This window comes from Scyliorhinus torazame, chromosome 30 (assembly GCF_047496885.1).
Source record: "Scyliorhinus torazame isolate Kashiwa2021f chromosome 30, sScyTor2.1, whole genome shotgun sequence".
Classification (NCBI taxonomy): Eukaryota; Metazoa; Chordata; class Chondrichthyes; order Carcharhiniformes; family Scyliorhinidae; genus Scyliorhinus; species Scyliorhinus torazame.
The window spans coordinates 28822939-28848785 of NC_092736.1; the positions used below are offsets into that span (position 1 = coordinate 28822939).

At 51.7% G+C, this 25847-nt stretch overlaps 1 protein-coding gene across 2 annotated transcripts in view; it reads right to left on the reverse strand.

Moving 5' to 3' along the window:
• Nucleotides 1–24205, reverse strand: part of LOC140404475 (uncharacterized) — a 50302-nt gene extending 26097 nt beyond the window's left edge. The window contains exons 1-8 of one of the 2 annotated variants that reach the window (XM_072493075.1): nucleotides 24066–24202; nucleotides 21275–21355; nucleotides 18708–19439; nucleotides 13031–13090; nucleotides 10476–10528; nucleotides 7127–7271; nucleotides 4944–5374; nucleotides 706–934 (exon numbers count right to left, since the gene is read on the reverse strand). In XM_072493075.1, the coding sequence (XP_072349176.1) occupies nucleotides 706–934; nucleotides 4944–5374; nucleotides 7127–7271; nucleotides 10476–10528; nucleotides 13031–13090; nucleotides 18708–19427 (1638 nt within the window). In that variant the 5' untranslated portion in view covers nucleotides 19428–19439; nucleotides 21275–21355; nucleotides 24066–24202. Of the gene's footprint in view, nucleotides 1–705; nucleotides 935–4943; nucleotides 5375–7126; nucleotides 7272–10475; nucleotides 10529–13030; nucleotides 13091–18707; nucleotides 19440–21274; nucleotides 21356–24065 lie in introns of both variants that reach the window. The other variant, XM_072493074.1, reaches the window with a different exon arrangement.
• Between the last annotated feature and the right edge of the window lie 1642 nt (nucleotides 24206–25847).

The window sequence follows — 25847 nt, forward strand, 5'->3', positions numbered from 1 at the left end:
TGTGGGAAGTAATCCCCCTCCTCGTTTCGGTTTTAAATCTGCCACCCTGTAGTCTAAAACTACTGCCTCTTGTGCTGGAGTATCCAACAAGGGGCAAATTTAGCAGGAGCAGAAAGCGTGACATTTCACTGATAGCCGACCTCCTCACGGATCAGTGGATTTCACCGGTCCTAATGGGGAGTCTTACCATACTGATATTTAGCCTGTCCTTAACCCTGTGACTCTGAAGCCACTATTTGCTGCCCTCATTGTCGTTCAGCGTCGAGAGGGGATTACGGGTCTAACACAAGATTGAGGACGAAATGAGACAGCAAATGCCAGAAATATGTAACAAAATGAAAATCGCTTATTGTCACAAGTAGGCTTCAAATGAAGTTACTGTGAAAAGCCCCTAGTCGCCACATTCCGGCGCCTGTTTGGGGAGGCTGGTACGGGAATCGAACCGTGCTGCTGGCCTGCCTTGGTCTGCTTTCAAAGCCAGCGATTTAGCCCTGTGCTGAGCAGAGTAAACTGGAAATGTGCAGCAGGCCAATCAGCCTCTGAACAAGACATGCAGGCTGGCACGGTGGATACAACCGATCCTGATAAAGCTTCAATCTGAACGGGTCCTTTCTGGTAATTGGCGCTCTCTGCATCTCCAAAATGGTCCAATGTCAGAAACCGCGGGTTCTCTGGTCATTTGCAGCCTGGGTTCTATCTACTGACCTGCAGCGTTCCCTCCTTGGAGCAGTTTAGACAGCCCACAACGAACTCAGTGTCCCGTAACACTAATTCTACAGGGACACATCCGCACAGGTCCAGGTATCCCATGATGTCCGAGTGTTCATGCAGCATGCTGGGTTCGAACGCTATGCTGATGTCCGTGTTACATTTCTCACAGCTGACAGCGGAGGGGCGCTTTTGCGACACAGTCAGGTCTGAAGCTTCTTTGCACCTTTGGGAGTAATGGGGAGAGATGGTCAGTGCATGGAAAAGGTTCGTTAGTACGCTCCGTATCCCTGCTACGTGCCTTTTGAAGCAACAGAGACAGACACATCAAGTCGATGATAAATGAATCCATGCGCAGGGAACCTCGCTGCGGAAAGATTTAAAGGACTTTTTTTTGCAATACTGAAGATTGATCAGGTCAGCCCTGCTCAGTCTTCAGTATTGCAAAGTAAAAAGTCCTTTAAATCTTTCCGCAGCGAGGTTGGCCAGACGGGTGGTTCATGATGGAGAGCGAGGTCAACAGCGCGGGTTCAATTCCAGTACCGGCTGAGGTTATTCATGAAGGCTCCACCTTCTCAACCTTGCGCCCCCCCCCCCCCCGGCCCGCCCGCCTGAGGTGTGGGTGACCCTCAGGTTAAATCGGCACCAGTCAGATCTCCCCCCTCAAAGGGGAAAGCAGCCTACGGTCATCTGGGACTCTGTTATTACTGACAGGCTACCTAATTGCCCCCAACACGAGTAGAACAGTGTCATTCAAATGCAATTCAAATGCTTGCAGTGATATAGAACATAGAACAATACAGCGCAGTACAGGCCCTTCGGCCCACGATGTTGCACCGAAACAAATATTAGAGGACTTTTGTTAAAAATGGTCATAGACAAATTGGTCTTGGTTAAAAGACAAAATTCAAATGAGTTCCTGAATCAGTCAATCTGTAATTGAGAAGACAATTGCTGCAGTGCAGAATGTCAAGGCAGGGACCACTGCATCTTTAAAAGGAAATCTGAATAAATGGTTCACTTCGAAAGAGAGGGGACAGTAGAGTTTGTCTCAGTGTTCCAACGGAGATCTAGCACTGACAAAATGGGCAAACTAGCCTAATCATAGAGAATCATGGAATCCATACAGAGCAGAAGGAGGCCTTTGGCCCTCTAGCCTACCTAGGCCAACTCCTCTGCCCATCTCCACAACCTCGTAACTGAACCTGTACATCTTTAGACACTAAGGGGCCATTTAGCATGGCCAATCTGCCTAACCTTACATCTTTGCCATGTGGGAGGGAACTGGCGCACCCGGAGGAAACCCACACAGACACGGGGGAGAAGGTGCAAACTCCACACAGAGAGTCACACTCAAGGTCGGAATCGAATCCGGGTCCCTGGCACTGTGAGGCAGCAGTGCTTACCACTGTGCCACACCCTGTGGTTATATTTCTCACCAATCATCTTGGGTCCCGGATACCCCTCGAATATTTCCGTACAAAATATCTTGAGTGCGAGATGGCGACACAAGCAGCTGTTTTCATTTACTCGTCTGAATCTGCGCTGCCGTGTCACTAATTAACTACGCTGACACTTTTCCAGCCACATTTATAATTTTAGCAGAAACCTCATTTTATACACACACGTGCGAAAAAACAGTCGTCAATCCAAAAATACTCTTGACTTTTGCCTCATCATTTTATCAACAAACTCATGATGCATTTTTCAAGAGGGAGATGACCTGCCTAATAACTGTATTTGCTACTCGTTTTTTAATTAAGCAGGCAAATAACCACATGGCTAGTGGCCAACTTGTTAGGCGTGCGATGCCTGGCAGGAATAAGCCAAACTAACGCCTGCAGCTTTCCCTCACCCTGTATCCTGTCAGAATTACACAAACCTGCTCAGTTAGCCGCGTGGTCACGGAGCTGGGTCAGCAACCCAGACAGCGCAAGTTCAAATCCCACCACGGCAAGTTCGGAATATAAAAATGTTACATCTGGTAACGGGCTGGAGCAGTGACTATAAAACGCAGCTGGACTGACTCAACTCCCTAAGAGGCAGCGAATCAGCTCTGCCTGATTTGGCCTACTATGTGATGTGGTATATCTGGATTTCCAGAAAGCCTTTGACAAGGTGCCACACAAAAGGTTACTGCAGAAGATAAAGTTGCATGGCATGAAGGGGAAAGTAGTAGAATGGATAGAGGATTGGTTAATTAATAGAAAGCAAAGAGTGGGAATTAATGGGTGTTTCTCTGGTTGGCAATCAGTAGCTAGTGGTGTCCCTCAGGGATCAGTGTTGGGCCCACAACTGTTCACAATTTACATAGATGATTTGGAGTTGGGGACCAAGGGCAATGTGTCCAAGTTTGCAGACGACACTAAGATAAGTGGTAAAGCAAAAAGTGCAGAGGATACTGGAAGTCTGCAGAGGGATTTGGATAGGCTAAGTGAATGGGCTAGGGTCTGGCAGATGGAATACAATGTTGACAAATGTGAGATTATCCATTTTGGTAGGAACAACAGCAAAAGGGATTATTATTTAAATGATAAAATATTAAAACATGCTGCTGTGCAGAGAGACCTGGGTGTGCTAGTGCATGAGTCGCAAAAAGTTGGTTTACTGGTGATTAAGGCGGCAAATGGAATTTTGTCCTTCATTGCTAGAGGGATGGGGTTTAAGACTAGGGAGGTTATGCTGCAATTGTATAAGGTGTTAGTGAGGCCACACCTGGAGTATTGTGTTCAGTTTTGGTCTCCTTACTTGAGAAAGGACGTACTGGCACTGGAGGGTGTGCAGAGGAGATTCACGAGGTTAATCCCAGAGCTGAAGGGGTTGGATTACGAGGAGAGGTTGAGTAGACTGGGACTGTACTCGTTGGAATTTAGAAGGATGAAGGGGGATCTTATAGAAACATATAAGATTATGAAGGGAATAGATAGGATAGATGCAGGCAGGTTGTTTCCACTGGCGGGTGAAAGCAGAACTAGGGGGCATAGCCTCAAAATAAGGGGAAGTAGATTTAGGACTGAGTTTAGGAGGAACTTCTTCACCCAAAGGGTTGTGAATCTATGGAATTCCTTGCCCTGTGAAGCAGTAGAGGCTCCTTCATTAAATGTTTTTAAGATAAAGATAGATAGTTTTTTGAAGAATAAAGGGATTAAGGGTTATGGTGTTCGGGCCGGAAAGTGGAGCTGAGTCCACAAAAGATCAGCCATGATCTCATTGAATGGTGGAGCAGGCTCGAGGGGCCAGATGGCCTACTCCTGCTCCTAGTTCTTATGTTCTTATTCCAGATCTGGTTGACTCGATGTTCACATCCCAAAAAGAAATTTTGGAAGAGGCAGATTTTCACCCAGAGCTCCATGTGAACCATGTCTCACATTCCTTTTATAAAACCGTTTCATGTACGTTATATTCGAAAAAATCCTAATTTTTGAAGGTGGGTTTATTAATAAAACAGAGTCCAAAAGTGACGAAGTTATGCCTTTATAAGTCACCGATTATGCCTTAACTGGAGTATTGTGGTCAATTCTTGGCACCAGATACTTTGTGGAGGATAGAAAGGAAGGTAACTAACTCTGGGCAACAACGAAAAGAGGTACTGTTTGCGGGACTGTGCGAGTGGAGTTAGAGAGGTGCTGGGCGCAGAGATTTACCAGACTGATACTCGTCGAGGTGAGGGAGCGACTGGAGAGGGAGAAATCCGTCCCGTAAAGCAGAGAAGGTTCATGGGAGATTTAATAAGAGGTATTCAAAAATATGAAGGGTTTTGCTCGGGTAAATAGGGAGGAATTGGCCGCGGAGCCTGCAATGGAAGATACGGATATCAGCGCCAGAGTTCGCCCATGGCGGGTTTCTCTGTTCTTGCCGGCAGTGCACTCCTTCCTGCCAGGTATCCCGGCAGCCTTCGATAGTGGCGGGAGCAGAGAATCCCACCGCCAGCGAATGGGACGCCCCCTCCAGCCACCGAGAAACACGCGGCTGGGCGGCCGCAGAATCACGGCCAGATCTGGAAAGCATTAACGGACAGGGCAGCGGAAGTAGACTAATTTGGAGCTTTTAAATAAGAAATTTTCTAAATACTCGGATGCATTTGCAGGGTCATGGCGGGAGGACAGGGGATGGGACTAAGGGCAGAAATTGCAGTCAATGATGAGCCTGCTGTGCCTGCCATTTAGCGTGACTCTCTGGCATGACGCGGCTCTGTTAACCTCACACGCACACACGTCACTGATCGCTCATCGTACCTGTTGCACTTCAGTGACATGGTGATCTGCTGAGCTGCCAGTGTTGCTGTCCCTTCGCCCAGCTCCAGTCCGAGAAGCCGCATCGCGGTGCCCTTACAGCGGCGGCCCGGTTCTGCCGCCAGCCCGCCGCCCGTGCCTCCCGCTGAGTGCGGCCCGTGCCTGTGCGCAGAAGGCGAGTCAGTCCTCGGACAGGTGTCATCCTCCTCGCTGGAACTGATCTCGCTCCCCGTGCCGCTCATTTCGGGACTCTCCAGCTCCGTGACCGTGACCTGCTGCAGCTGCTGGGACAAGCCCTGGAGGTCATCCTCTTTCCGAGGGCCTGCGGGCGCATCTGTCTTCGGAGAAGCTGCAGCTTCTGGCAAACATGCTCGAAGGTGCCGGTACGGTACAATGTGGATCCCGGCTCGCTCCGCATCCAACTCCCTCTTTATCTGGAAATGAAAGTGAAAAACCAGAATTATTTTCTTTGTAAAACACAACAAAATTCTACAGATTTTCCTCAACAGACAAGCAGAGAGATACTGTTGCGGGCCACAGTGTAAAATGAAAGACGTGCATTTGAAAAACCCTCTTCATGACCTTAGAACATCTTGAAGTGCTTTACTTCAAAATGACTTAATTGCCTGTACAGTCACTGCTGTCATAGGGGAAAACACAGTATACAATCTGTATACCACAAACAGCAATCAAACTGTTGCCAGATAATCTGCTTTAACGATGTCGGCTTTGAGTTAATTATTGGCAACACGCAGGGGAACGCCCTTGCTCGTTCTTCTCCGGCTGATGTGGTGGGAGGTTTTCCCTACACGGGAAAGGTTTAACATCGCATCGGAGGGACTGCACCTCCGCCAGTGCAGGACTCCCCTCAGTCGCGCACTGGGGTGCCAGCTCGGATTTGGTGCTAGAGCCTCGCGAGTGGGACTCGAAGGCCAAGACGTTCCGACGCAAGAGGCGAGAGCGCCACTGACGGATAAAACTGCAGTAGGAACGAACGGGGTAAAAAAAAAAAGATTTCACTTGATGCTCTTTGAAGTCCAGCGACAGAGTGAGGCACAGCAAAAAGGGCAGAGGATACCGGGAGTCTGCAGAAGGATTTGGATAGGTTAGGTGAATGGGCTAGGGTCTGGCAGATGGAATTCAATGTTGCCAAGTGTGAGGCAATCCATTTTGGGAGGAATAACAGCAGAATGGATTATTATTTAAACGGTAAGATGTTAAAACATGCTGCTGTGCAGAGGGACCTGGGTGTGCTGGTGCACGAGTCGCAAAAAGTTGGTGTGCAGGTGATGAAGAAGGCTAATCGAGTTTTGTCTTTCAATGCTAGAGGGATGGAGTTCAAGACTAGGGAGGTTATGTTGCAATTGTATAAGGTGTTGGTGAGGCCACATCTGGAGTATTGTGTTCAGTTTTGGTCTCCTTACCTGAGAAAGGATGTACTGGCGCTGGAGTGAGTGCAGAGGAAATTCACTAGGTTGGTCCCAGAGTTGAGGGGATTAGATTATGACGAGAGGTTGAGTAGGCTGGGACTGTACTCATTGGAGTTTAGAAGGATGGGGGGGGGGATCTTATTGAAACATATAAAATTATGAAGGGAATAGGATAGATGCGGGCAGGTTGTTTCCACTGGTCGGGGAAAGCAGAACTAGGGGGCATAGCCTCAAAATAGGGGGAAGTAGATTTAGGACTGAGTTTAGGAGGAACTTCTTCACCCAAAGGGTTGTGAATCTCTGGAATTCCTTGCCCAGTGAAGCAGTTGAGGCTCCTTCTTTAAACATTTCTAAGAAAAAGATAGATACCTTTCTAAAGAATAAAGGGATTCGGGGATATGGTGTACGGGCCGGAGAGTGGAGCTGAGTCCACAAAGATCAGACATGATCTCATTGAATGGCGGAGCAGGCTCGAGGGGCCAGATGGCCTACTCCTGTTCCTAGTTCTTATGTTAAGTTCTTATATTACTGAATAGACAAAAGCGTGTAAACAAGGGACCTGCCAACCAACCAGTACTCTCTTCTCGTGCAGTATGAATTGTTGTTCCCTTTACATTTGGTATTCTTGCGAGTTGTCCTGATGAGTGCAAGGCCAAAAGCTTCGGCAACCTGTGTCTTTTTCCAGAAATACTCAAGTTCTGCACTGCCAGGCAACTAGAAGAGACTGTATTACCGGACGGGTAGATTGTGTTTTACCTGTCTGGCTCCCTCTGTGAACAGCTTCTCCATGTTGCGATCCAGCCACCGCAGGTATGGACGAAACAGCAACTCAAGCTTGCCCATCAGTCTGTTGGTGGCATGCTTTGCCCGCAGCCATTCCTCCGAGGCCGTACACACGTGCCTGAATAGAAACATGTGAAATTACACTCAGCACACGGCTCAGAAACAGGAAGGAACACATGGCAATAGGGGGATCTCATGGAGACTTATAAAATTCTAACAGGACTAGACCGGGTAGATGCAGGGAAGATGTTGCCAATGATGGGCGTGTCCAGAACAAGGGGTCACAGTCTGAGGATTCAGGGTAAACCATTTCGGACAGACATAAGGAGACACTTCTTCACACAAAGAGTGGGGAGCCTGTGGAATTCATTACCACAGGAAGTAGTTGATACTAAAACTTTGAATATATTCAAGAGGCGGCTGGATATAGCACTTGGGGAGAATGGGATCAAAGGCTATGGGGAGAAAGCAGGATTAGGCTATTGAGTTGGATGATCAGCCATGATGGTGATGAATGGCAGAGCAGGCTCGAAGGGCCAAAAGGCCTCCTCCTGCTCCTATCTTCTATGTATCACCACTGTCCCGAGTTAATGGCCAATTTTAACTTCATATCTTCACAAAATCCTCCAGGTTTGGGAGAGAGAAATTGCTGCACCCTCCAGCAACAGGGTGTGCAGCAATCCCGGGGGGTAGGTTTCCAGATCGATTCTTACTGATCACCAGGAACCCCAGCATTCTACCCAGTGATTAACAAGATCTAGGTACAGAGAGCAGTCACCTTCAAATGCCTTTAGAGCTACGACTGGAATACTGGGGCACAAGGCTTTGCACCTTATCAAGAGTACCAACTACAGGTACATAAATGAACTGAAACACGTGACTAAAAATAATCGCCCTATGCAATGTGTTCACACCTTGAAAACTACAGGGATCTGCAAAATAAAGTAGAACTTGTCGCACAGGATAGTGTTGTTTTATCTCCCGCGGACATGCAATGCCGTTCATTTGCCATCCATCCCTTTCCCGGTTACTGATTCCCAGTCCAGGTCCACATCATAGAATCTATAGTGCAGAAGGAGGACATTCGGCCCATCAAGTCTGCACCGGCTCTTGGAAAGAGCACCCTACATAAGCCCATGCCTCACCCCCCCTATTCCCGTAACCCCAGCTATCCTTTTTTGGGGAGCGCACTAAGGGCAATTTATCATGGCCAATCCACCTAACCTGCACATTTTTGGACTGCGAGAGGAAACCGGAGCACCCGGAGGAAACCCACGCACACACGGGGAGAACGTGCAGACTCCGCACAGACAGTGACCCGAGCCGGGAATCAAACCTGGGACCCTGGAGCTGTGAAGCAACTGTGCTACATCGACCCGAGCGGATCAGCTTCAAAGTGGTGTTCATTAAAGACAGTACGGAAATGTTTTAATCAGAAAAACAATCAATGTCATACTGCCAGGTGGGAATGACTACCACAGCAGAATGGTTACAGCCGAGAAGGCACCCAGTCAGCGCATTATCTCCCTGCCTGCTCTCTGCAAGAGCAAATCAACTAGTCTCACTACTCCCTTTTCCGGTTATCATTGAATTTACAGTGCAGAAGGACGCCATATGGCCCATCGAGTCTGCACATGCCCTTGGAAAGAGCACCCTACTTAAGCCCACACCTCCACCCTATCCCCATAACCCCACCTAACCTTTTTGCACACTAGATGCCCATATCCTCTCCTCATTCTGCTGCTACTTGTCGGTCTGAAGTGATTTGTTCAAATGCGCTAAATGCAGAAACTGTTAAAAATGGGACTCTTTAGGGAAATGAGGGTGGAAAGACATGTAGCTAACTTTTCCATTAATTCCCAATAGTTAAATCTGTGCTTTGATATTCTGGTTACACCAGAAAGCTGTCAGTTCCTCTCCCTCTTACCACAGCTTCAAATGATTATACAAACATACTAAATAGGAACAGGAATAGGCCATCCGGCCCCGCTTGCCTATTCTGCCCTCCAGTCGATGCGGCTCAGGTGACTCCGAATCAGAAAGTTGTGCGCTCAAGCTTTACTCCAGACTTTGAGTGCATAATCAAGGAAGACTTGGCAGCGCTGCATTGCCAGTGACGCTGTCTTTTGAACCGAGGACTGCTGTCCAACTGGCCTGTTCAATGTCAAAGACCCCACGGCACCCCTTGAAGAACAGTACAACCGACCCAGATTAACTGGTCTATCTCGCTAGCGTTTGTGGGATCACGCTGTGCACAAATCACCGACAACACACTTCAAACTTGCTGCCAATTAAGCTTCCTGGGGGCAGCACGGTGGCGCAGTGGTTAGCACTGCTGCCTCACGGCGCCGAGGTCCCAGGTTCGATCCCGGCCCTGGGTCACTGTCCGTGTGGAGTTTGCACATTCTCCCCGTATCACCCCCACAACCCAAAGATGTGCAGGGTAGGTGGATTGGCCACGCTAAATTGACCCTTAATTGGGAAAAATGAATTGGGTTCTCCAAGTTTATTTTTTTTTAAAAGCTTTCCGAGACATTCCAAAGCTGCAAAAAGGGTAGCTATATAAATGCAAGTTCTCTCTTTGCAATGTGCTGACATGCGACGTCCATTATGTTGCCACTCCGTATAAAGCAGGACACTACCGTAGGACAGCAGTTTGAGGTTTGAACTGCACTCTCACAGTGCCAGGGACCAGGGTTTGATTCTGGCCTCGGGTGACTGTGCGGAGTCTGCACGTTCTCCCCTTGTGTGCGTGGGTTTCCTCCGGGCGCTCCAGTTTCCTCCCACAGTCCAAAGATGTGCAGGTTAGGTGGATTGACCATGATAAATTGTCCCTTAGAGTCCAAAGGTTATGTGGAGTTATGTGGATAGGGCAGGGGAGTGGGCCGAGGTGGGGTGCTCTGTCGGAGGGTTGGTGCGGACTTGATGGGCCGAATGGCCTCCTTCTGCACTGTAGGGATTTTATGATTCGATTCTATACTTCCACTAAGCGTGCATTAGATTTCCCGTCCAGGATGAAGGCCCAAAACACTCTGCCAACAGGGGCTGCACGGCTGCGCAGTGGTTAGCACTGCTGCCTCATGGCACCGAGGACCTGGTTTGATCCCGGCCCCAGGTCACTGTCCGTGTGGAGTTTGCACATTCTCCCCGTGTCTGCGTGGGTCTCCCCCCCCCACAACCCAAAAAGATGTGCAGGGTAGGTGGGTTGGACACGCTAAATTGCCCCTTAATTGGTAAAAAAATAATTGGGTACTCAATTTAGAAAAACAAATAAATCTGCTTTGCCAAGAAATTAATTTTTATCTTCGATTTCCTTCCTTACCTTCCCATCGACTCTGGCAGATCCTGATCCTCAGGGATTTCCACAGTAAACACCTTAGAATTAGAGAAAAAGATAAAATGATGAAGTATTGTGAGAGAGATGAAAGGAATTAACGTTTATTAAGGTAACTACTTTTCATTCCCAAAGTGAGAGCTTTTGAAGGTGCAACACTTTGATATTTTGGGATTTGGAAGGACTATCTCGTGTAGAGAGAGTTTAGAAATCAGAACTTCAACTGTTAACAGCAAGAATTTCCTCATACTGCACTGGTCCCTGAACTTGGGACTTTAAACCCTGGTTTTGTATCGGATACACTCTGGTCGAGACTGGTGAGTCGGTGCCAGTTAATTTTGAGGAGATTGCTTACGAACAACAAAAATAAGGATGGGAATAGGTCAATCCCCACCAACGACAGTGCAACCTTCGTTTAAAAAAACACACCGTCCAATTTAAGGTTTAGAACTCGTGGTCACAGGAAACAAGATTTTGCCCCATTTTTTATTGGAAATGGGACTGGTTCACAAAGTGCTCAGTGCTCAATTCACCCTTGAGAGTTTCCTTCCGGCATTTATTGTGGGGGGAGCAGCAGGATCCGACGAAGTTTAAATTCAGGGCTGTGCACCGGGTACATGCAAAATAATCCACGATTAAAGTCCACGATTTGGGGAGGGGTGAAAGGTCAGGTTTTATTGTGTATCCTCAATTGCCCTCGAGGCGAGTGATTTGCTCGGCCATTTCAGAGGGCTGTTCTTATTGAACTGCACTGTGGCAGGTCTAGAGTCACTTGTCCATCAGGCAGCATGGCGGCACAGTGGTTAGCACTGCTGCCTCACAGCGCCAGGGACACGGGTTCGATTCTGGCCTTGGGTCACTGTGTGGGGTTTGTACTTTCTCCCCGTGTCTGCGTGGGTTTCCTCCCACAGCCCAAAGGTGCGCCATGGCGGATTGGCCATGTTACATTGCCCCTTAAGTTTCCAAAGATGTGGTTCGGTGAGGTTGCGAGGATAGGGTGGAGGTGTGGGCCGAGATAGAGTGCTCTTTCGGGGGGGCCGGTGCAGACTTGATGGGCCGAATGACCTCCTCCTGATTCTATGACCAGGTAAAGTGACCCTGATGGCCTTTTATGACAATCTGGAAATCTTTGAGATCATTATTAAGCAATTTCAGATTAATTAATTAACAAATTTCCCCAGCTGTCCGTGATGGGATTTGAACTCATGGCTCTGGGGTATTTGTCCAAGCCTCTTGTTAACCCGATAACGTTTCACCATGTGTGTTACCATTCACCTGACAATAACAACTTGCATTAAACAGAGCCTTTCACAGAGCAGAAACGTCACAGGATGCGCCACACAGTATCAACATTGCATTGTGGATAGCACAATTACTTCACAGCTCCAGGGTCCCAGGTTCGATTCCGGCTTGGGTCACTGTCTGTGCGGAGTCTGCACATCCTCCCCGTGTGGGCGTGGGTTTCCTCCGGGTGCTCCGGTTTCCTCCCACAGTCCAAAGATGTGCAGGTTAGGTGGATTGGCCCTGATAAATTGCCCTTAGTGTCCAAAATTGCCCTTAGTGTTGGGTGGGGTTACTGGGTTGTGGGGATAGGGTGGAGGTGTTGACCTTGGGTGGGGTGCTCTTTCCAAGAGCCGGTGCAGACTCGATGGGCCGAATGGCCTCCTTCTGCACTGTAAATTCTATGATAACCTATGATTGACACAGGGGAACGTAAGGAGGTACGAGAGTAGCTGACCAAATGATTAGACAATCAAGGTATGTGTCAAAGGAGGAGACAGAGTCAGAGAGGCTCAAGGAGATTAATCCCAGAGCTTGGCACCCAGGCAGCTGAAAACACGGCTGCAATGGTGGAGCGATGGAAATCGGGGATGTGAGAGAGGCTGGAACTGGAGGAGATGAGACATTAGAGCGTTGTAAGTACTGGAGGAAGGTACAGCAATGCGGAGGGGATGCCATGAAGCGACTGAAAAACACAGGTGTCGCTGGAGGGAACGGCTACTGCATTTCAATGAAGATTTTGTGGCTGTTTGATTTTTCTTTAATAAATTTAGAGTATCCAACTTTTCCCAATGAAGGGGCAATTTAGCACGGCCAATCTACCTACCCTGCACATATTTTGGGGTTTGTGGGGCAGACACGGGGAGAATGCGCAAACTCCACATGGACAGTGACCCGGGGCCGGGATCGAACCCGGGTCCTCGGTGCCATGAGGCAACAGTGCTAACCACTGCACCATCGTGCTGTCTGAATTGTTACTTATGACAAGATTAACCTTTGTCCCCCGCCCCCCACCCGTCCGTCCGTTTGCAAAGGCACCAATAACACGGAACACATTGAGAGCACAGGAAGGGAATTGAGACAGTAACCAGGGGAATGGGGCTGGCTAATCACTGCCCCTTTCTTGTCTCTGTCTTCGGTTAGACAGAAATCTTCAGCCGAAAGGTGCAGCGCGGCAGCAAGGGTGTAAAAGAGAGTAAAATAGTTTGAGCGCTGACGCGAGACTGGGAACCGATTGTACTGGGAGAACCATTACCTCTTACCTCCAAAGGATAATCGTCTGGGAAGCAGATCTGAATATCCATCTCCTTCAAATCAAAGGGCTGCAACAGATAGAGAAAAATCAACAGGTTACACTTCAAGACAGTGAAGATCCCAGGACATGTTGAGAGGGGGGAGGGGAGGTTGCCACGGCCGAAGGGGGGCCGGGGTCGCCCAGGGCCGGGGATTTGAACCACAAGGGTCTGGGGAGGGGAGAACGTGGACGACTGGGAGGGTGGTTGCGAGTGGAAGAGTGCTGCGGAAGGCAAGGATTTAGTAGCTGCAACTTGAATGGCGATGAGGTAGAGACTGCAGGGTCAGAGCGACTGTAGGCTGAGAGAGATGGTTGGACGAAAATCCATAGAGGAGTTGGGTTGAGTTTGCAAAGTGACATGAAAAAAGGATCCTTTCATTCTGCCAGTCGAGACAAGAACAGGATGGGGGTGTGGCTGGGAAGGAGAGCTGGATGTGAACACACTGTCGTACATCTGGGTGGGGAGTCAGTCAGAGTCTGGAGCTCAGATTAATCTGTGCCTTGTGAAGAATAGGGCCAGAGGGCCGGTCAAAGAGAACACGGTCAGCAGCAACTGAGGGAACATTTGAAGAGTGGGATGATGTTGACGATAAGGCAGCTGGGGTTAAAAAGCTCAACGCAGGGCTCCAGTTTCACACAATCAGCCTTTAACTCAATGAGGGCGGCACGGTAGCACAGTGGTTAGCACTGTCGCTTCACAGCGCCAGGGTCCCAGGTTCGATTCCCGGTTTGGGTCAATGTCTGTGCGGAGTCTGCACTTTCTCCCTGTGTCTGCGTGGGTCTCCTCCGGGTGCTCCGGTTTCCTCCCACAGGTCCTGAAAGACGTGCTGTTAGGTCATTTGGACATTCTGAATTCTCCCTCAGTGTACCCGAACAGGCACCGGAGTGTGGCGACTAGGGGCTTTTCACAGTAACTTCATTGCAGTGTTAGTGAGCCTACTTGTGAAAATAGAGATAATTATTATTAGTGGTAAGGGCCTCAGTGAGATCAGCACCAGGGTTTACAACTGCGGGCGAGGGTGGAACCGATAGTTGCAGCGATGTTAGTGCTCAGCTGTAACAAGTTGTCAACATGATCTGTAGTCTGTATTGTTGACACAGGAGTTAATCCAGTCAATTAAGAGGTTGTAGGTTGTTTATAAAGGGGGGGGGGTGCACAAAGTGCAGGCGATGCTTTAAAATGGCCCTGCAAATACAGGAGGACATTTAGAGCGACGTGGAACCACAGATATGGGACACTCAACAGAGACCCTCCAAGGTGGATTTCCGGTGGCGGCCATGGAGTGAGCGGTCGCGCATAGAGTAGCTCCGGCTTGAAGGCGTTGGTTTGGGTATTTTATACCCGTGAGCGGGGTAGCTCAGTCAGAAAAGTGGCGCGGAAGGTGTAGAAGGAGAGTTTCTTCCCAAGATGGGCATGTCTACTGGCTACCAGACCCGGCAAAAAACAGTTAGAGACCTGGCTAAGGAATTGGAAGGGACCTGGACCTGTGACGCAGCAACAATGGCGAGAATGGCGGAGGGGGAAGGGACATTGCGAGTGGGAAAGCCCCAGATGGAGCGGTTAGTTTTTAAAATAAATTTAGAGTACCCAATTAAATTTGTCTAATTAAGGGGCAATTTAGCGAGGCCAATCCACCTAGCCTGCACATCTTTGGGTTGTGGGGGGCGAAACCCACGCAAACACGGGGAGAATGTGCAAACTCCACACGGACAGTGACCCAGAGCCGGGACCGAACCTGGGACCTCGGCGGCGTGAGGCAGCAGGGCTAACCACTGCCCCAGATGGAGCAGTTGATGGCCTTCATCAAGGACGAATGTCGCCAGCAAAGGAAGGAGATGCATGGGGACTGGTCAAAGGCCATTGAGGGGGCAGTAGCATCTCTGTGAAGGATTGATGGACAGAGTGGAAAAGTGCCTCGAGGCGCAGGGGTGATGATACATGAGGCGGAGAAGGTGGTGTCCAACCAGAGCGATCGGATCGTGTCCCTGGAGGCGGAGGTTCTGGGGGATCTGTGCAAGTGGCTGCGAGTGAAGGTGGAGGAGCAGGAGAACGGGTCCAGGTGGCAGAACTTGCGAATTGTGAAGTCTGCCAGAGGGTGTGGAAGGAACGAACGCCACGAAGTATGTGTCAAGGATGCTGGCCGGGTTAGTGGAAGAGAAGGTTCTAGACAAGGCCCCATAGGTACCCACAGGTCCTTAACACAGAAGCGGAGAGCAGGGGCACCGCTGTGGGCGTTGATTGCACGGTTGCACAAGTTCGTGGCGAATGAGAAAATTCTGAGGTGGGGCAGGGAGAGACCAGACGGTGAATGGGAGGGGAATGGTGTCCGAATATACCAGGACATGGTGCAGAGCTGACGAAGATGTGCGCTGGATTCAACTGGGCCAAGGCCGTGCTGTATCGAAGGAAGATCTGGTTTGGGGTGTTGTACCCGGCGAAACTTTGGGTCACGTTTGAAGGCTGGGATATTACTTTTGAGACGTTTGAAGAGATCAATGACTTTTGTTGGGGATATTTATTGAGGCACTGGAGAAGGGGGAGTTGCCAGAGACATTGACACAGGAATCGATGATTCTAATCCCAAAGGGGAAGGATCCACTGGAGCGTGGGTCGCACAGGACGTAAAAGTACTAAGCTAAGTTGTTGGTGGGGAGGATGGAAGGGTGTGCCAGGGGTGTGCTGAGGATCAAACGGGTTTTGTAAAGGGCTGGCAGCTCTCTAACAATAGCAGGAGGCTGTTAAATGTGGGTATGACTCCGTCGGCGGGCGGGTGGCGGAGGTTATTGTTTCTATGGATGCGGAGAAAGCTTTGATCGGGTGGAGTGGGGGTATTTATTTGCAATTTTGGAGAGGTTTGGGTTTGCCCTGATGTTTGTGGCATGGGTGCATCGTCTGTATGTATTCCCGGTGGAATGAGATGAGTTCACAAATGAGATGAGTTCACAAAGTTTTGGACTGCACAGGGGAACGAGACAGGTGTCCATTGTTGCTATTGTTGGCTGCAATAGGGAGTGATCCCTTGGCGATGGCCCTTCGGGGGTCTGAGGAAGGTCAGAGGATTGTGACGGGGAGCAGGGAGCACCGGGTATCGTTGTACGCCGATGACCTGTTGTTTGTGTCGGACCCGCTGGAGAGTGTGGGTAGGATTCCGGAACTATTGGAGAGGATTGGGACCTTCTCCGGATACAAGCTAAGTGTCGGGAACAGTGAGGTATTCCCGCTGAACGAAGCGGGACAGGGGGCCAATTTGGGAGGTGTTGCCGTTCAAGGTAGCTCGGGAAGGATTTAGGTATTTCGGTGTTTAAGGTGACGAGGGAATGGGCTTGCGATGCACAGGTGGAATTTGACAACGTTGGCGGAGGAGATGTTAAGATTGGATTTGTTTAGTCACGTGTACCAAGGTACAGTGAAAAGTATTTTTCTGCAAACAGCTCAACAGATCATTAAGCACATGGGAAGAAAAGGAAATAAAAGAAAATACATAATAGGGCAACACAAGGTACCCAATGTAAGCACTGGCATCGGAAAAGAGAGAGGTTAGTAATAATGTTAGTCTTAGAATTAAATTTTAAAAGATTAGAACGATAAGATAAATAAAGAGGATCTGCTAGGGAAAGCTCGCAGTCACCTTGCTCTGGCGCCATCTTGAGAGATGGGATATGTTACACCTGACACTGACAGGAGAGGGTGGTAAAGATGAAAGCGCTGCCAAGGTTCCTGCTTGTTTTCCACACTCTCCCGATTCTTCTCCCCAAGGCTTTCTTCAGGAAGTTGCAGAATGATCTCGGAGTTCATATGGGCAGAGAAGGTGCAGAGGGTAAAGGGGGAGGGAGAGCAACGTAGGGTTGGCATTATCGACCTGCTGCACTTGCAGGTGAGGGACTTGGCGTGCAAAGAGTGGGGGAATTTCCCAGGTTGCCGGAGTACACATTGTTGGTGCAACTGCTGTTCCCTGATGAGTTGGGTGAGGATAAGATTGGCTGGGGGCAGCGGACGCAAGTGGTGAGGATCAAGAACAAATGGGAGAAGTTGGTGGGGGGGAGAGATAAGCTGGGGGGGGCGGTGCGGTGTTGTGAGGCGATTCGGAGTGAATTCAACCTCTTTCTACACGAGAATCAGCTTGATTCAGTTCAAGGTGGCACATCGGGTATACATGACTCGGGCGGGGAGTGGATTCTTCCAGGGCGTGGCCGATGAGTGTGATAGTGTGGGCGGGCGGGGGACTTGGGGGGGGGGGGGGGGGGGTGGCGAATCATGCGCACATGTTCTGGGACTGCGAGAAGCTGGAGAGATTCTGGGAGGCAGTCTTTGGGACGTTACCCAAGACTGTGGAGATAGAGGTCAAGCCAGGCCCAATGGTGGCGGTTTTTGGAGTATCGGAAATGCCGGAGCTTCTGGAGGGGAAGGGGGCTGATGTTGCGGCCTTCACCTCTCTAATTGCCCAGCGAAGGATCCTGTTAAATTGGAGGGCGGATACACCGCCGGGGGTGGCAGCCTGGCTGGGGGGCTGGTACGACTTACTCCGATTGGAGAAGATTACATTTGAGTTGAGGGGGTCAGCGGAGGGTTTTGAGATGCGGTGGGAGATGTTCATGAATTTATTTGAGGAATTTTCATAAAATACTAAAATAAAATACTGCAGGTACTAGAACAAACACAAAGTGCTGGAAACGCACAGCTGGTCTGGCAGTGCCTGTCGAGAGAGTAACAGGATCAATGTTTCGACCTAACAGATCTTCAGAAGAAGAGGCAAACTTGAAACGTTAATTGTTTCCAGGTGCTGCCAGTCCTCCCGGGTATTTCCAGCCAGGTTTTTATTTGGCCACACCTGGGGCAGTGCCCAATTCTGGGCACCTCACTTCAGGAAGGATGGGAAGGCACTGGGAAGGGTGCGGAGAAGATTCACGAGAATTATACCTGGGCTGAACAGCTTCAATTACGAGAATAGATTGGTGGCACAGTGACTAGCACTGCTGCCTCACAGCGTCAGGGACCCGGCCTTGGGCCACTGTCTGTGAGGAGTTTTGCAACACCAGGTTAAAGTCCAACAGGTTTGTTTCAAATCATTAGCTTTCGAAGCACTGCTCCTTCCTCAGGTGAGCTTTCACCGGAGGAAGGAACTGCGCTCCGAAAGCTAGTGATTCGAAACAAATGAGTTGGACTTTAACCTGGTGTTGTAATACTTCTTACTGTGCTCAACCCAATCCAACGCCGGCATCTCCACATGTGTGGAGCCTGCACGATCTCCCCGTGTCTGCCCGGGTTTCCTCCCACAGTCCAAAGATGTGCAGGTTAGGAGGATCTGCCGTGCTAAATCGTCCCTTAGTGTTCAAAGATGTGACGGTTAGGTGGGGTTACGAGGATAGGGCAGGCGAGTGAGTCAGTGCCGACTCAATGAGCCGAATGGCTTCCTTCAGCACTGTTGGGATTCTATGGAAGCTGGGACTGATTTTCTTGGAAAAGAGCAGGTTGAGAAGTATTTGATGGAAGCATTGAAAATCGTGAGGGGCAGAGGAGAGAACATTCTGTCAGTCATTGAAACAAGGGGGCACAGAGCGAACCTCAACTGCTGTCGTACAGGATGTGACTGGTGACTAACCAGCTATGGCGATTTCAGCTCCCTCACCCATGTCCCAGAACGTACCCAATCTGGATCAGTCGGTTCCACCATGATCCGGTAGTAGGTCTGCTTCCCGTCTTCGCTTTCCTGGACTATCAGCTGGTCTTTGGGGAAGCGTTTCATCAGCTGACTGATCTCGGTCTCTCGCAGCTGCCGGGCAACCTCCTGGGTGAGCTCGGTCAGCTTGACCTCGTCCTTGACCACGGCGGGGCGGGAGACGGGCGAGCGAATGAACGGCCCAGCCTGGCTCAGGGTGACCCTGATGGGCTCGGGCTCCACACAATCTCTGAGGGGAGGGTGCTTCTCGGGGTGCCAGAAGCGACACCTCTCTTCCATGGCACAGTAGCCGGACAGGTAATAGCGACAAGGCCTCTTGGGTCTGTCCCGGGGGCCTGGCATCTTGGGTGCCCCGGGCCGTGCCCGCCCCTGGGCGCCGTGGTCCTCGGCTGGCTTGACAGTGCCTCCGTTGGCAGGACTTTCCGTGCCACCCCGGCACTGGGCGATGTCGGCGGCACCATCGTTGTGGTTTTCGGGCACGCTCGGGCCAACCCGCGGTTCCAGGTGCTCGTGTAGGAACCAGCACCTCCGCCCAAACTGGCAGTACTTGCCCCGAGAGTAGAAGCGGCAGATTGGGGGGTGCGGATTCACATTTCGGGGCTTCAGCTGAGAGGTGCCGAAGTTCCTCGCTTTCTCCGTGCTGTCACCGGTCTTGGCCTCTGGAGCCGCGCTGTGATCGACCTCCATCGCTTCGGGGTTCTGTGGGTAGAAACAGCAGCCGGGGTCAGCGGGCAAACATCTGCAATGAGGGGTGGGTTACAGGAGGTGGGGAGGGGGCAGGAATGGCGCTCGGAGGGCATCTGGTCCAGCAGCCTCAGGATTTCCTACCCGAGATGGCGTTAATCATGGGAGCGAGGATGGGGTAACGAACACCCCCTTGTACCACACCCTCACATACCAAAAAAAGCTGGAACTCACGGATTGCTTCGTAACAACTTGACAAGCCTTTGACTCCTTATCCTTGCACCCAAGTCCTTGAAGGGCGCGACCTGCCAGCAGCTCCTTCTGGGACTGCAGCCGGGTTGAAACCAACCCATGTTGGCAGGAGGTTCATACAACCTGTACGAAAATGATGGGTGGAGGGGAAGCACCCAAAACCACCTCACCCAAGTTTTTAAAAAAAAATATTCGTTTGTGGGATGTGGGTGTCGCTGGGCTGGGCCGGCATTTATTGTCCATCCCTAATTGCCCGTGAACTGAGTGGCTCGTTGGGCCATTTCAGAGGGCAGCTAAGAGTCAACCACATTGCTGTAAGTCTGGAGTCACATGTAGGCCAGACAAGGTAATGAAGGCAGATTTCCTTTCCTGAAGGACATGCGCGAACCAGATGTGTTTTTAGGACAATGGGTTTCATGGTCAGCATTCGGACTTTTTTTTAAAACTCCAGATTTATATCCAATTTAAAATTTCAACATCTGCCGTGGTGGGGTTCGAACCCCGGAGCAGTACCCTGGCTCTCTGGATTACTAGTGACAATACCACTGCGTCATCGCCTCCCCCAGTACCCCACTAGATGCCAATGTACGGTCCAGCGACAGATTGCTGGTCTTCACAAGGGCAGGGTTCGAAGCCGAATCAGGGTGAGAATGCTACCACTCAGTCAAGTTAAAGGTGCGATTGGGAAAGAAAGGCGGCATCGGTCCAAAGTTTGTAAAGATTTGTTGAGAGTGTGAAATGTCGTTCGCAATTAAATGCACCCTTGACACCGAAGACAGCCTCTGAAGCAGTAAACGGTTATGTCACTGGATTGGTAAGCCAGAGGCCCGGACTAAAGCTTCCGGTTCATGGGTTCAGAGCCCATAACAGCAACCGTTAACACTTGAATACAATCTATTCAGAAATCTGGAATTAAAAGCAAGTCGCAGTAATTGTGACTTTAAAACTATCAGCTTGCTTGGGCAGGGCGGTGGTGCAGTGGTTAGCACTGCTGTCTCACGGTTCGATCCCGACTCTGGATCACTGTCCGCGTGGAGTTTGCACATTCTCCCCCTGTTTGCGTGGGTTTCGCCCCCACAACCCAAAAGATGTGCAGGCTAGGTGGATTGGACATGCTAATTTGCCCCTTAATTGGAAAAATGAATTGGGTACTCTAAATTTTAAATAAATTAATTTAGAATTAAAAAAAAAACCTATCAGCTTGCCGTAAAAACTCACCTGATTCACTAATATCCTTTTGGGAAGGAAATCGTCCGCCCTTACTTGGTCTGGCCTACATGCGACTCCAGACCCACAGCAATGTGGTGACTCTTAACTGGCCCAGCGAGCCTTGTTTCAAAACCACTACAGAGGTACCGTGGGCAACCCTGCGCCATACATTGTCAGGGGCAATTAGGGATGGGCAATAAATGCTGCCCTATGCGCATGCAGTACAAACTAATAAAAGAAAAGGTGGTGTGAATAGTCCTTGTGCTCAGAGAGCACGTCAGTATTTTACCAATCAGCCACTCTGAACATGCTGATATTGTAATGTGAGATGACATGGCCATGTCGGGCCCTGTCACCTGACAGAGACACACACACACACAAAAACTCACCTTTTTCAGCAGGATTTAAAACCATCTGGAGTCCCAATTGGAGCAAATCGCGGCAACGTCAGCACTGTATATTCCCAGAACCTGCGCAAAAACATGTCCACATTTCAGAACAGAACAAACTTGGGATTCCCATTTTGCAAATGTTGTATTTACTCAATCAATATTTCAGACCAAACTTGCATTTAAAGAAAAATTGACACCCGCGTCTGAATCTCTCACAATTGCACAGCACGGAGTCACTGACCACTATCTCATGCACACAGCTATGGTCAATAAGCGGCAATTTTAGTGACCAATTGCTCAAGGTCAAGGTCATCAAAACTTCAGAACCAGTCAAAGTTGCAGAATTCACATCCACACGGCGCTGGGGCTGGAAAAGGGGGGGGGGGGAAAGAGACAGGAGAATGGGAAGAAGCAGTAAGGGGTGGCAAAGGAGAATGGGGGGAGCAAAGGAGAACGGGGGGGGGGGGGGGGGGAGAGCAAAGGAGAACGGGGGGGGTGGAGCAAAGGAGGACGGGGGGGGGGGAGCAAAGGAGAACGGGGGGGGGAGCAAAGGAGAACGGGGGGGGGGGCAAAGGAGAACGGGGGGGGGCAAAGGAGAACGGGGGGGGGGGCAAAGGAGAACGGGCGGGGGGGCAAAGGAGAACGGGGGGGCAAAGGAGAACGGGGGGGGCAAAGGAGAACGGGGGGGGGCAAAGGAGAACGGGGGGGGGCAAAGGAGAACGGGGGGGCAAAGGAGAACGGGGGGGCAAAGGAGAACGGGGGGGGCAAAGGAGAACGGGGGGGGCAAAGGAGAACGGGGGGGGCAAAGGAGAACGGGGGGGGCAAAGGAGAACGGGGGGGGCAAAGGAGAACGGGGGGGGCAAAGGAGAACGGGGGGGGGCAAAGGAGAACGGGGGGGCAAAGGAGAACGGGGGGGCAAAGGAGAACGGGGGGGGCAAAGGAGAACGGGGGGGGCAAAGGAGAACGGGGGGGGCAAAGGAGAACGGGGGGGCAAAGGAGAACGGGGGGGCAAAGGAGAACGGGGGGGCAAAGGAGAACGGGGGGGCAAAGGAGAACGGGGGGGCAAAGGAGAACGGGGGGGGCAAAGGAGAACGGGGGGGGGCAAAGGAGAACGGGGGGGGCAAAGGAGAACGGGGGGGGGCAAAGGAGAACGGGGGGGGGCAAAGGAGAACGGGGGGGGGCAAAGGAGAACGGGGGGGGCAAAGGAGAACGGGGGGGACAAAGGAGAACGGGGGGGCAAAGGAGAACGGGGGGGCAAAGGAGAACGGGGGGGCAAAGGAGAACGGGGGGGGCAAAGGGGAACGGGGGGGCAAAGGAGAACGGGGGGGGGCAAAGGAGAACGGGGGGGGGCAAAGGAGAACGGGGGGGGCAAAGGAGAACGGGGGGGGCAAAGGAGAACGGGGGGGGCAAAGGAGAACGGGGGGGGGGGCAAAGGAGAACGGGGGGGGGGCAAAGGAGAACGGGGGGGGGGCAAAGGAGAACGGGGGGGGGGCAAAGGAGAACGGGGGGGGCAAAGGAGAACGGGGGGGGCAAAGGAGAACGGGGGGGGGGAAAGGAGAACGGGGGGGGGCAAAGGAGAACGGGGGGGGGCAAAGGAGAACGGGGGGGGGGGCAAAGGAGAACGGGGGGGGGGCAAAGGAGAACGGGGGGGGGCAAAGGAGAACGGGGGGGGGCAAAGGAGAACGGGGGGGGGGGGCAAAGGAGAACGGGGGGGGGCAAAGGAGAACGGGGGGGGGCAAAGGAGAACGGGGGGGGCAAAGGAGAACGGGGGGGGGCAAAGGAGAACGGGGGGGGGCAAAGGAGAACGGGGGGGGCAAAGGAGAACGGGGGGGGGGGCAAAGGAGAACGGGGGGGGGGGCAAAGGAGAACGGGGGGGGGGGCAAAGGAGAACGGGGGGGGGGCAAAGGAGAACGGGGGGGGGGCAAAGGAGAACGGGGGGGGCAAAGGAGAACGGGGGGGGGCAAAGGAGAACGGGGGGGGGGCAAAGGAGAACGGGGGGGGGCAAAGGAGAACGGGGGGGGGCAAAGGAGAACGGGGGGGCAAAGGAGAACGGGGGGGGCAAAGGAGAACGGGGGGGGCAAAGGAGAACGGGGGGGGCAAAGGAGAACGGGGGGGGCAAAGGAGAACGGGGGGGGGCAAAGGAGAACGGTGGGGGCAAAGGAGAACGGGGGGGCAAAGGAGAACGGGGGGGGGGCAAAGGAGAACGGGGGGGGGCAAAGGAGAACGGTGGGGGCAAAGGAGAACGGTGGGGGCAAAGGAGAACGGGGGGGCAAAGGAGAACGGGGGGGGCAAAGGAGAACGGGGGGGGCAAAGGAGAACGGGGGGGGGGGCAAAGGAGAACGGGGGGGGGGGCAAAGGAGAACGGGGGGGGGGGGCAAAGGAGAACGGTGGGGGCAAAGGAGAACGGTGGGGGCAAAGGAGAACGGGGGGGCAAAGGAGAACGGTGGGGGCAAAGGAGAACGGTGGGGGCAAAGGAGAACGGTGGGGGGCAAAGGAGAACGGGGGGGGGGCAAAGGAGAACGGGGGGGGGCAAAGGAGAACGGGGGGGGGCAAAGGAGAACGGGGGGGGGGGGCAAAGGAGAACGGGGGGGGGCAAAGGAGAACGGGGGGGGGCAAAGGAGAACGGTGGGGGCAAAGGAGAACGGGGGGGCAAAGGAGAACGGGGGGGGGCAAAGGAGAACGGTGGGGGCAAAGGAGAACGGGGGGGCAAAGGAGAGCGGGGGGGGCAAAGGAGAACGGGGGGGGGGGAATTGGGGGTTAATTTCTCCACAAATTCTGAAGTCTCCACCATTTCCAGGTGACTCCCTCCCGCTGCCTCACCGAGGGGGGGGGGGGGGGGGGAGGGGAGAAAGCGCCTCCCCGGACCTCCCTCCCCTCTCCCTTTAATCCGAATTCACGATCCGGACTGAAGCACTTCGCGAGGACTAGGCGCCGAATCCCGATCCGCAGCCGCCATTTACCTGCCGGAACCGGAACCAGAAAAGCGACGGACCGGCGCTCACCCCAAACCCTTCCGCCGGTGGCCACCGCGCCTGCGCGCAACAGCGTCACCGCCGGCAACCGCGCCTTCGTGACTCTCCCCGGCGTGCGGGGCCGGTGCAGTGAGCGGCCACACCGCCGGCCGGTGCGGCTGCGCAAAGTCTGATCTGGAGCAGCGCGTTCAAATCCCACCTCCGCAGTTAGAAAAAATGTAATTAATCTGGAAATTATAAACTGGTATCAAATATTTGTTTTAAATTCATTCAAGTGATGTGGGTGTCGCTGGCTAGGCCTAGCATTTACTGCCCATTCCTAATTGCCCTTAAGGTGGTGGTGAGTGGCCTTCTTGATGCGCTTCAGTCCATGTAATGAATGTAATGCGACATGAATCCCAGGTCCCGGTTGAGGCCGCACTCATGTGTGCGGAACTTGGCTATAAGTTTCTGCTCGGCGATTCTGCGTTGTCGCGCGTCTGCATGGTCTCGCCCATGGACCACGCTTCGGGACAACCTCAACCGGGACCTGGGATTCATGTCGCATTACATTCATCCCCCACCATCTGGCCTGCGAAATCCTACCAACTGTCCTGGCTTGACACAATTCACACCTCTTTAACCTGGGGTTACCCCATCTCTGGATCTGTAAAGATTTAATCACCTGCTAATGCTCGCATTCCAAGCATTGTCTGGCATCTTTGAATCTGTCTGTATATATGTTTCTGGAACAGACCTCTTCATTCACCTGAGGAAGGAGCAGCGCTCCGAAAGCTAGTGACATCGAAACAAACCTGTTGGACTTTAACCTGGTGTTGTAAAACCTCTTACTGTGCTCACCCCAGTCCAACACCGGCATTTCCACATCACTGTAATTTAGGAAGGGAGTTCCAAGATTTTGACCCAGCGACAGTGAAGCAACAATTATATATTTCCATGTCAGGATGGGGAGGGGGGCCTTGGAGGGAAACTCGAACAGGAGAGTCTAGCGCAAGTCAGTGCTGTGCTAGTGTTAGCTCTGTTAGCCTCTGGTTAACAGCCGACAAAGTAGAAACTTAAGCAGTATAAAGATGACTTGAGGTATGGTTTTGACAATTGCGCCAATGCAAATCAGGATGCAAAGCTCATGTGTGTTATATGCAGGGAATTACTGGCAAATGAGAGGATAAGGTTCAGATTTTGAAAAAGAAGTGGTGGGTGAAAATTTGAGACCCCAGAGTCAGTTATTAACTTAGAGCTGACTCCAAATGAAAAGACTATGCTGCTGTACCTGAGTGACAGCATATAAAAAACACAGCCCATGCAGCTGTCACCTTTCTGTTGTAGCATCTCCCAGGAGTAAGCAGTGCTGAGTAAAACAAGCATTTTGTTGCTACTGCCCTTCACGACAGCCGACATGCGAGAGGTTGGATTTTTCATTTTCATGAAGATGAAGATGACAGAAAGGAAACGGGCTGAAGTTTGCACCTGATATGCACGATGCCGTCTCCTCCTTTGAACCAGATTGAAGTGAGGATCAAGCAGGCTCACCTTTCGTATTAAAGGTAAGCAAACGTGGCGCGTAGGTTGGCCTGTGTGGGTCACGAAGGTCAACCAAT